General features: G+C 40.3%; 1 protein-coding gene across 1 annotated transcript in view; it reads right to left on the bottom strand.

Moving 5' to 3' along the window:
- Window positions 1-12,500, bottom strand: part of LOC120554771 (dynein regulatory complex protein 11-like) — a 25,639-nt gene that overhangs the window by 11,644 nt on the left and 1,495 nt on the right. The window contains 7 exon segments of the mRNA XM_039793800.1: window positions 40-137; window positions 3,601-3,661; window positions 4,284-4,494; window positions 6,025-6,233; window positions 8,047-8,118; window positions 9,869-10,057; window positions 12,381-12,482. Coding sequence (XP_039649734.1) covers window positions 40-137; window positions 3,601-3,661; window positions 4,284-4,494; window positions 6,025-6,233; window positions 8,047-8,118; window positions 9,869-10,057; window positions 12,381-12,482 — 942 coding nt within the window.

Genomic DNA, 12,500 nt, shown 5'->3' with positions numbered 1-12,500 from the left:
TGAGAATATCAGCTAACATGAATGAAACAACCGACTCACCTGAAGCCTGACTTCCTGTTCCACTTCCTGTCTCGTCTCCTCTCGGAGCAGCTGCAGGTCGATGCTCTGCTGCCGGTCGTCACGACAACGCCACACATCTAAAACGCAATGCACACACACACACACACACACACACACACACAGGACGTGTCAGGTGTGTGAGAACTTTTATTTTCTCAGGATCAGACAGGAAGTGAACAGCAAAATAAAATGATCCAGCTGCAGCTCCCAGGAGCCACTTCCTGCTGCTAACAGCTCCACTTCCTGTCTGGGAAATGGGCACTTCCTGTGTGAGCGGCCAGAGAGGTTCTTAATGTTGTTATTGTTATTAATATTATTGTTATAACTTTGGCGCGGTGCCGAGCAGCTGGAGGAAGTCTGAACACTTGTTTCAGGACAGAGAAGAGTTACTTAGTCATCATCTGAACGCTGGAAACCTGGAAGAATATCCCAAAAAATCATCTTAAAAATCAGGAAAATATAACCCCAAAAATCAGCCTAAAAATCAGCAATGTATTCCAAAAAAATCAGCCTAAAAATCAGCAATGTATTCCAAAAAAATCAGCCTAAAAATCAGGAATATATTCCAAAAAAATCAGCCTAAAAATCAGCAATGTATTCCAAAAAAATCAGCCTAAAAATCAGGAATATATTCCCAAAAATCAGGCTAAAAATCAGGAATTCCCAAAACATCATCTTAAAAATCAGGAATATATTCCCAAAAATCAGCCTAAAAATCAGGAATATATTCCCAAAAATCAGGCTAAAAATCAGCAATGTATTCCAAAAAAATCAGCCTAAAAATCAGGAATATATTCCCAAAAATCAGGCTAACAATTAGGAATATATTCCCAAAAATCTGCCTAAAAATCAGGAATATATTCCCAAAAATCAGCCTAAAAATCAGGAATATATTCCAAAAAATCAGGCTAAAAATCAGGAATTCCCAAAACATCATCTTAAAACTTAGGAATATATTCCTAAAAATCTGCATAAAAATAAGTAATATATTCAAAAAAATCAGCCTAAAAATCAGGAATATATTCCCAAAATATCATCTTAAAAATCTGAAATATATTACTAAAAATCAGCCTAAAAATAAGTAATATATTTAAAAAAAAATCATGAATATATTCCCAAAAACTCATCTTAAAAATCTGAAATATATTACTAAAAATCAGCCAAAAAATAAGTAATATATTCAAAAAAATCAGGAATATATTCCCTAAAAAATCAGCCTAAAAATCAGGAATATATTCCGAAAAAATCAGCCTAAAAATCAGGAATGTATACCAAAAAATATCTGCCTAATAATCTGTTAAAATATATATTTTTAAAACAGCTTTAAAACTGGAAAAATATTCCATGACATCAGAAAACCTGGAAAAATGAAGCAAATCCAAAGTGAAAGCAGCTGTTTGACCAGTAAACAAACTAATAGTGATGCAATATAACAGACCCACCCAGAGACACACACACACACACACACACACAGACACACACACAAACACACACACACAGACACACACACACACAAACATAGAGACCCACACAAAGACACACACACACACACACACAGACACAAACACACACACACACAGAGACCCACACACACACACACATACACACACACAGACACACACACACACACAAACATAGAGACCCACACAGAGACACACACAGACCCACACACACACACACACACACACACAGACCCACACAGTGACCCCCCACACACACACACACAGAGACACACACAGAGACACACACACACACACACACACACACACACACACACACACACACACACACACAGAGACACACACACACACACACAGAGACACACACAACACACACACACACACACACACACACAACACACACACACACACACACACACAGAGACACACAACAGACACACACAGCGCCACACACACACACACACACACACAGAGCCACACACACACACACACACACACACACAACCGCAGCACACACACACACACACACACACACACACACACACACACACACACTACACACACACACAGAGACACACACACACACACACACACAAACAGACAGACACACACACACACACACACACAGACACACACACACACACACACACAGACAGACACACACACACACACACACAGAGACACACACACACACACACACACACACACAGACAGACACACACACACACACACACACAGAGACACACACACACACACACACACACAGTGACCCCCACACACAGAGACACACACACACACACACACACACACACAGACCCACACAGAGACCCCACACACACACACACACACAGAGACACCCACACACACACACACACACACACACACACACACACACACACACAAGAGACCCCCACACACACACACACACACACACACACAGACCCACACAGAGACCCCCACACACAGAGACCCACACACAGGACCACACACACACACACACACACACACACACACACACACACACACACACACACACACACACACACACACACACACACACACACACACACACACACACACACACACACACACTCTTTAAACTGACTGCAGTTGTGAGTGAGTGATGTAACTCTGATGTTATTGTGTTCTGGTGTTCAAACCGGGTCACTGACTCTGAATCTAAAGTCCAGACCTGATCCAGGTCTACAGAGAGTCCTCTTCTTCTTCTTCACGGGTCACTGAAACCACAAACACATCACTTCCTGTTGCAGGGCCGCAGACAGGAAGTAGAGGGGCAACTGGGCTTCAAATCATCATCAGGAGCAAGAGGAGGAAGACTGTGAGGCTGTAGTTTTAATGTCATAACTGACTTTAACTTTGGGTGATAATCATGCTTCAAGATTTGGAACTACAGCTCCCATAATGCTTTGGGGGATGTAAACAGGATGCTGCCACTGATTCGCTGAGTTAGCTGTGGTGTTTGTAGCCTCTCTTTGTTAATTTTTAGGAAAAAATTCAGAATATTTGAGGAAAAATTGTTGAGAAAACTAAATCGAACATTTTCAGAAAAGAAGTCAGAATATTTTCACAATAAAAGTCAGAATATTTTCTAAACAAAAGTCAGAATATTTTCTAAATAAAAGTTGGACTATTTTTGGGGAAGTTTAAAGGAATATTTTAAGAAAGAAATGTGTAGAAAAAAAGCTGAATATTTCCAGAATAAAAGTCAGAATATTTTCAATATAAAAGTCAGAATATTTTCAAAATAAAAGTCGGAATATTATAGGAAAACAGAATATTTTAAGAAAAATGTCAGAATATTTTGAGGAAAAAAACAGAATATTTCCAGAATAAAAGTCAGAATATTTTCAAAATAAAAGTCAGAGTATTTCTTTTTTTTTTTTTTTTCTAAGTGGATTTTATTGGACGTTTATTCTGGATGGACATCTGAGATAATAATAATAAAATTATCAGGAAGATGATGTAAAGATGTGTGTTTCATCTCTGTGTGTGTTCACATTGTGGGGTGTTTCCATGGAGACGGTTCAGTACAAGTACACAGATTTGGGTTCAGACTCACCGGTGAACATGTGGTCTCCTTTAACGACGTCAGGGAGGAAACGGCTTCGACTCCAGTCTTCCTAAAATCATTCAAACAAGACAATATACAAATAATGTTACAACTTAATTTACATTAAATAAAATCTTCAATCTTGAAATATATTCTACTAACAGATGCACAAATACACCATTATAAAATTCTAATCTTTTATATTTTAATTAATTTTAATTAATTTTAATTTTTAAATTAATTTTTATTATTATTTTTTATTATACTTATTAATTCATCTATTTCTATAAATTAATTTAATTATTATGAGTATTTTATTTGTATTTTTTCATTATTAATTATTTTATTGTCATTTTTATTATTATAATAATTATTTTATTTTATTGTTTTATTAAGAATTTTTAATTAATTTATTTTTTAATTCCATTTAATCATTATGATTAGGTATTATTCTATACATTTTATTATTACTTTTACTACACTTAAAATAACATTTATTTTTTATTATTAATTTTATTTGTTGTAGAATATTTTCTTAATTGGTTTATTGATTAATTTACTTTTTAAAATTAAAAATAAATCTAAAAAATTAAATAATTTAAAAGACAAAAATAAATATAAAATAATTAAGTGTAAAGAATATATTTATGACGGAACCTTCTATTCTATTAAATTTATTTAATGTGTAGTACCTGTATCTTCGCTTTCTTCTTCTTCTTTTTCTTAATTTTTCTTGTCTTCTCTTTCTCTCTCTCCTTCTTTTTCTCCCCTTTCTTCTTCTGCCTCTCCTCCTCTCGCGCTGCCAGCTCCGCTGACACCTGTTCAGGTGTTTTTTGGGAGAAAAGAGACGCTGATCCTCCGGCTTCTCCGTCAGGAAAGTCCGGAAACTTCCCCGTAGCGCCTCTGCACACGCACGTTTAAATGATTAAATATAACAAATAAAATCACAGAGAGCATCAGGAGGAAGAGGAGGAGGAGGAGGAGGAGGAGGAGGAAGAGGTCTTCATCAGGTCTGGAAGGCTCCTTAAGGTCAAAGGTCAACACCCCGATCAATAGCTTCTGATTGGCTGCAGAGATTCTGCCAGACCTGATTGAACACGCCCACTAGTGTAATGATTTACTGTGTGTGTGTTTGTCTGTGTGTGTCTGTGTGTATCTGTCTGTTTGTGTGTGTGTGTATGTGTGTGTATCTCTGTCTGTCTTTGTGTGTGTGTGTGTGTGAGTGTATCTGTGTGTGTGTCTGTGTGTGTTTCTCTGTGTGTGTGTGTGTCTCTGTGTGTGTCTCTGTGTGTGTGTATCTGTGTGTGTGTATCTGTGTGTGTGTCTGTCTGTGTGTGTCTGTGTGTATCTGTGTGTATCTGTCTGTTTGTGTGTGTGTGTATGTGTGTGTATCTCTGTCTGTCTTTGTTTGTGTGTGTGTGTGAGTGTATCTGTGTGTGTGTCTGTGTGTGTTTCTCTGTGTGTGTGTGTGTCTCTGTGTGTGTGTCTGTGTATCTGTCTGTTTGTGTGTGTGTGTGTGTGTCTCTGTGTGTGTGTCTGTGTATGTGTGTGTGTGTCTCTGTGTGTGTGTCTGTGTGTGTGTGTGTGTCTGTGTGTGTATCTGTCTGTTTGTGTGTGTGTGTGTGTATGTGTGTGTATCTCTCTGTGTCTGTGTGTGTGTGTGTGTGTGTGTCTGTGTTATGAGTGTATCTGTGTGTTTGTCTGTGTGTGTGTCTGTGTGTGTGTCTCGTTGTGTGTCTCTGTGTGTGTGTGTGTCTCTGTGTGTGCGTGTGTGTGTCTGTGGGTGTGTGTCTCTGTGTGTGTTTATGTCTCTGTGTGTCTCTGTATGTGTGAGTGTATCTGTGTGTGTGTGTGTATATCTGTCTGTGTGTGTGTGTGTCTCTGTGTGTATGTGTGTGTCTCTGTGTGTGTGTGTGTGTCTGTGTGTATCTGTCTGTTTGTGTGTGTGTGTGTATGTGTGTGTGCTCTGTGTGTGTGTGTGTGTGTGTGTGTGTGTGTGTGTGTGTGTGTGTGTGTGTGTGTCTCTGTGTGTGTCTCTGTGTATGTGTGTGTGTCTCTGTGTGTGTGTGTATGTCTCAGTCTGTGTGTGTGTGTGTGTGTGTGTGTGTGTGTGTGTGTGTGTGTCTGTGGGTGTGTGTGTGAGTGTATCTGTGTGTGTGTCTCTGTGTGTGTGTCTGTGTGTGTGTCCACCTCTGTGATTGGTTGATGAGCAGGAAGGTTAATTGAATATCGGAGCAGAAGTAAACAACAACTAAAGCTGTTCTAACCGGACAGGTTTAGGTCTCTGACCTTGACCTCACATGGGTTCTCTGAGAGAATCAGAAGGACCAGGATGTGTGTGTGTGTGTGTGTGTGTGTGTGTGTCTGTGTGTGTGTGTGTGTGTGTGTGTGTGTGTGTGTGTGTGTGTGTGTGTGTGCATGTGTGTTTCTGACCTGCACTCGAGGAACCACTGTCGGATCTGTTCCTGCAGAGTCTCCCTGATCTGGGTTCCCTCCACGTCCAGAAGAGAACGTTTCACACGGAGCCGAGCTCTCCGGTACTCCTCCTCCTCCTGGTCCTGGTCCTGGTCCTGGATCAGACTCGTCGACGCACGCTGGGCCCGGAGACGGGCAGAACCGGGACCAGGAGGCTCCGCTGGGATCTGAGGGAGGAATATATGGGGAATATATGAAGAACATAAGAGGACATGTGGAACATATAGGGGAACATATGAGGGAACATATGAGGAACATATGAGGAGCATATGAGGAACATATAGGGAATATATGAGGAACATATGTAGGGAACATATGTGGAACATATGAGGAGACATATGAGGGACATATGAGGGAACATATGAGGGAACATATGAGGAACATATGAGGGAGCATATGAGGGAACTAGAGGAACATATGAGGAGCTTATGAGGGAATATATGGGGAACATATGAGGAGCATATGAGGAACATAAGAGGAACATAAGAGGAACATTTGAGGAACATATGAGGAACATATGAGGAACATAAGAGGAACATAAGAGGAGCCAGAGGAACATATGAGGAACATATGGGGAACATATGAGGAACATATGGGGAACATATGAGGAACATATGAGGAACATATGGGGAACATATGGGGAACATATGAGGAAAATATGGGGAACATATGGGGATTATATGAGGAACATATGGGGAACATATGGGGAACATATGGGGAACATATGAGGAACATATGGGGAACATATGGGGAACATATGAGGAACATATGAGGAATATATGAGGAACATAAGAGGAACATATGGGGAACATATGAGGAATATATGAGGAACATATGAGGAACATATGGGGAACATATGGGGAACATATGAGGAACATATGAGGAGCATATGAGGGAATATATAGGGAACATAAGAGGAACATATGAGGGGCATATGAGGGAACATATGAGGAACATATGAGGGGCATATGAGGGAACTAAGAGGAACATATGAGGGAGCATATGAGGGAACATAAGAGGGAAATATAGAGGAACATATGGGGAACATTGAGGGACATAAGAGAGACATAAGAGGGAACATAAGAGGGAACATAGGGGGAACATATGGGAACTAGAGGAACATATGAGGAGCATATGGGGAACATATGAGGGAATATATGAGGAACATAAGAGGAACATATGAGGGGCATATGAGGAACATATGAGGAACATATGAGGAGCATATGAGGAACTAGAGGAACATATGAGGAGCATATGAGGAACATAAGAGGAAAATAAGAGGAACATATGAGGAACATAAGAGGAACATAAGAGGAACATAAGAGGAACATAAGAGGAACATAAGGGGAACATATGAGGAACATATGAGGAACATATGAGGAACATAAGAGGAATATATGAGGAACATATGAGGAACATATGAGGAACATATGGGGAACATATGGGGAACATATGAGGAACATAAGAGGAACATAAGAGGAACATATGAGTGGGGAACATAAGAGGAACATAAGAGGGAACATATGGGAACATAAGAGGGAACATAAGAGGAACATATGAGGGAACATGGGGACATATGAGGGAACATATGGGGACATATGGGGGAACATATGGGAACATATGAGGGAACATATGAGAGAATATGGGGAACATATGGGAACATATGGGGAACATATGGGGGAACATATGGGAACATGTGGGGAACATATGGGGAACATATGGGGGAACATATGAGGGAACATATGAGGGAACATATGAGGGAACATAAGAGACATAAAGAGGAACATAAGAGGAACATAAGAGGAACATATGAGGAACATATGAGGGAACATATGAGGAACATAAGAGGAACATAAGAGGAACATAAGAGGAACATATGAGGAACATATGAGGAACATATGAGGAACATAAGAGGAACATAAGAGGAACATATGAGGAACATATGAGGAACATATGAGGAACTAGAGAATAAGTTGTTACCATTCCCAGGAACATCATCTCCTCGATTCTCAGTCTGTCGGTCTGTTTCCTCTGATGGTACCCTCTCCACACCTACATCACAAATACACAACAATCACACCACACATACACACCTACATCACAAATACACAACAATCACATACACACCTACATCACAAATACACAACAATCACAACACAAATACACACCTACATCACAAATACACAACAATCACAACACAAATACACACCTACATCACAAATACACAACAATCACAACACAAATACACACCTACATCACAAATACACAACAATCACAACACAAATACACACCTACATCACAAATACACAACAATCACAACACAAATACACACCTATCATCCCCCTCCTCCAACACCACAAATCCCCCTCTTCCTTTTTTCTCCTTTCTCTCCATACACATCCAATCTCTACCCACCCTACCAAAACAATATAACTAAAACAAACCACCCCCCCACCCCTAATACCACCTACTCCAATAACAATACAACACAAATACACACCTACATCACAAATACACAACAATCACAACACAATACCACTCACAAAAACACCACCCATCACAACAAAAAACACACAAACACAAAATCACAATACCACCTCACCTATCAATACATCACACCTACCAATACACACCACATCACATACACTCCACACAAACCCCATACCTATACCAATCACCACCACTCCATACCTATCACAAATCCACATCCCCCCACCACACACAAATACTAATACCACCACACTCACACCATCCCCCAAATCCACCCACACAAACCATAAAACCCCTATACACAACATACAACACAAATACCTTCACACCACACATACACACTATCACAAACAACTCAAAATACCCCTACCACAAAACCACCAACAATACCTACTCCCACATCACACCCCACCCTCCACCACATCCCCTCCACCCATCCAACACCCACAAAACCCCCATCCACCCACATCACACCCACATCAAACAATCATAACCTACCCACCCCCATCACACCCAAACCCCAAACACCCCACAACAACTTCCACACAACATACCCCACTCACATCATAAACAAATAACACCACATCACAACAAATACACCCACAAATACCTAAAAACACATACAAAACACCCCAAAACACCAACACCCAAACACCAACTAAACCAAACCATAATACATCACAAAAATAACCAAATACCACCACAATACACAACCCACAATAACTACCCAAAACCAACACAATACATAACCAAAACACAAAAAAAAACTTACAAAAAAACCATCTAAACAACAACAATCAAACACAAATACACACCTAATAAAACAAACAAATAACCCTAAAATACAAAACCTAAACACAAATACACACAAATCACAAAACACACCAATCCAATACACAACAATACACCACAAATACACCTAATCCAAATAACACAAATACACAAATCACAAATACACACCCACAAATAACTAAACCAAAACACAACAATACAACACAAATAACATAAATACAACCAACACACACTAATCACAAAATAACAACAATCACACACAAACCTACACATCAACCTCATACCACCCAAACCATACACACACCACCCACACAATACACACCACAAATACCCAACACAAAAACACCAATCACAAATACACACCACAAATACACACCCAAATCACAAATACACACCACAAATACACACCCAAATCACAAATACACACCACAAATACACACCCAAATCACAAATACACACCACAAATACACACCTAAATCACAAAAACAGTTGAATATTTAGGCTGAACGTGTCCCGGTACCTTCTGGAGGGTGATGGCGGCCTGATGGGGGGTCAGTTTTGGGCGTTTCCAGGTGTGTCTGTGGACGCCTCTTTCTGATTGGACGAGCTCCTTCACGTACTGGGCTCTGATTCGTCCCTGCCGAGCGCGCTCAGACACCTGCAGGAGAAGCACCGCCTCCTCCAAACCCATCGGCGCCATGTGGTGCGCCTGCACACACAGAGCAATAAAGAGTTAAATTCTGGAACTTTATTTAAACCTGGCTGGTGGACAAAGGTTTATTATATTAGAAATGACACTAAAACTTTATTTAAACCTGGCTGGTGGACAAAGGTATATTATATTAGAGATGACACTAAAACTTTATTTAAACCTGGCTGGTGGACAAAGGTATATTATATTAGAGATGACACTAAAACTTTATTTAAACCTGGCTGGTGGACAAAGGTATATTATATTAGAGATGACACTAAAACTTTATTTAAACCTGGCTGGTGGACAAGGTATATATTATATTAGAGATGACACTAAAACTTTATTTAAACCTGGCTGGTGGACAAAGGGTATATTATATTAGAGATGACACTAAAACTTTTATTTAAACCTGGCTGGTGGACAAAGGTATATTATATTAGAGATGACACTAAAACTTTATTTAAACCTGGCTGGTGGACAAAGGTATATTATATTAGAGATGACACTAAAACTTTATTTAAACCTGGCGGTGGACAAAGGGTATATTATATTAGAGATGACACTAAAACTTTATTTAAACCTGGCTGGTGGACAAAGGTATATTATATTAGAGATGACACTAAAACTTTATTTAAACCTGGCTGGTGGACAAAGGTATATTATATTAGAGATGACACTAAAACTTTATTTAAACCTGGCTGGTGGACAAAGGTATATTATATTAGAGATGACACTAAAACTTTATTTAAACCTGGCTGGTGGACAAAGGTATATTATATTAGAGATGACACTAAAACTTTATTTAAACCTGGCTGGTGGACAAAGGTATATTATATTAGAGATGACACTAAAACTTTATTTAAACCTGGCTGGTGGACAAAGGTATATTATATTAGAGATGACACTAAAACTTTATTTAAACCTGGCTGGTGGACAAAGGTATATTATATTAGAGATGACACTAAAACTTTATTTAAACCTGGCTGGTGGACAAAGGTATATTATATTAGAGATGACACTAAAACTTTATTTAAACCTGGGTGGTGGACAAAGGTATATTATATTAGAGATGACACTAAAACTTTATTTAAACCTGGCTGGTGGACAAAGGTATATTATATTAGAGATGACACTGAACACACGAAGAGTCGGACGTTATGTCCAAGATGTGACAAACTTCGTAAAAAGTGACAACAATTATAGAAAAAAGGTACAAGAGAGTGTGTGTCTGTGTGTGTGTCTGTGTGTGTGTGTGTGTCTGTGTGTGTGTGTCTGTTTGTGAGTGTATGTGTGTGTGTGCGTGTGTCTGTGTGTGTGTGTGTGTGTGTCTGACTGTGTCTGACCGTGTGTGTGTGTGTGTGTGTGTGTGTGTGTGTGTGTGTGTTCTGACTGTGTCTGACCGTGTGTGTGTGTCTGACTTGTGTGTGTGTGTGTGTGTGTGTCTGACTGTGTCTGACCGTGTGTGTGTGTGTGTGTGTGTGTGTGTGTGTGTGTGTGTGTGTGTATCTGACCGTGTGCGCGTGTGTGTGTTTGTCTGACCATGTGTCTGAACATGTGTGTATGTGTGTGTGTGTGTGTGTGTGTGTCTTACCGTGTGTGTGTGTGTGTGTGCGTGTGTGTCTGACCATGTGCGTGTGTCCATGCGCTTGTGCGTGCGTGTGTGTCTGTCTGTCTGTGTGTGTGCGTGTGCATGAGTGAATGTGTGTGCGTGAATGTCTGTGTGTGTGCATGCGTGCATATGTGTGTGTGTGTGTGTCTCTGTGTGTGTGTGTCTGTGTGTGTCTGTGTGTGTGTGTGTGTGTGTGTGTGTGTGTCTGTGTGTGTGTCTCTGTGTGTGTGTGTGTCTGTGTGTGTGTGTGTGTGTGTGTGTCTGTGTGTGTGTCTCTGTGTGTGTGTGTGTCTCTGTGTGTGTGTGTGTGTGTGTGTGTGTCTCTCTGTGTGTGTGTGTGCTTGTGTGTGTGTGTGTGTGTGTGTGTGTCTTACCTGTGTATGTGTGTGTGTATGGTGTGTCTGACCATGTCGTGTGTCCATGCGCTTAATAGTGCGTTGTGTGCTTGTGTTGTGTGTGTACGTGTGCATGGGGTGAATGTGTGTGCGTGAATGTCTGTGTGTGTATCGTACATATGTGTGTTGTGTGTGTGTCTGTGTGTGTGTGTCTGTGTGTGTGTGTGTGTGTGTGTGTGTGTCTCTGTGTGTGTGTGTGTCTCTGTGTGTGTGTGTGTGTGTGTGTCTGTGTGTTCTCTGTGTTGTGTGTGTCTCTGTGTGTGTGTGTGTGTGTGTGTCTCTGTGTGTGTGTGTGTCTGTGTTGTGTGTGTGTGTGTGTGTGTGTGTGTCTGACCGTCTGATTGGTTAGCTGAGCTTCCAGGATGTTGGAGAACTTCTTCTTCTTCTGATTCTTCTCTCTCAGGAAGTACCGAGGGACCGGGACCTCCAGATCTTTCTGTTGACACAAACACGA

Source organism: Perca fluviatilis, chromosome 24, assembly GCF_010015445.1.
Source record: "Perca fluviatilis chromosome 24, GENO_Pfluv_1.0, whole genome shotgun sequence".
Taxonomy (NCBI): Eukaryota; Metazoa; Chordata; class Actinopteri; order Perciformes; family Percidae; genus Perca; species Perca fluviatilis.
The sequence above is the reverse complement of the archived record's forward strand: the minus strand, read 5'-3'. Positions and strand labels throughout refer to the sequence as shown.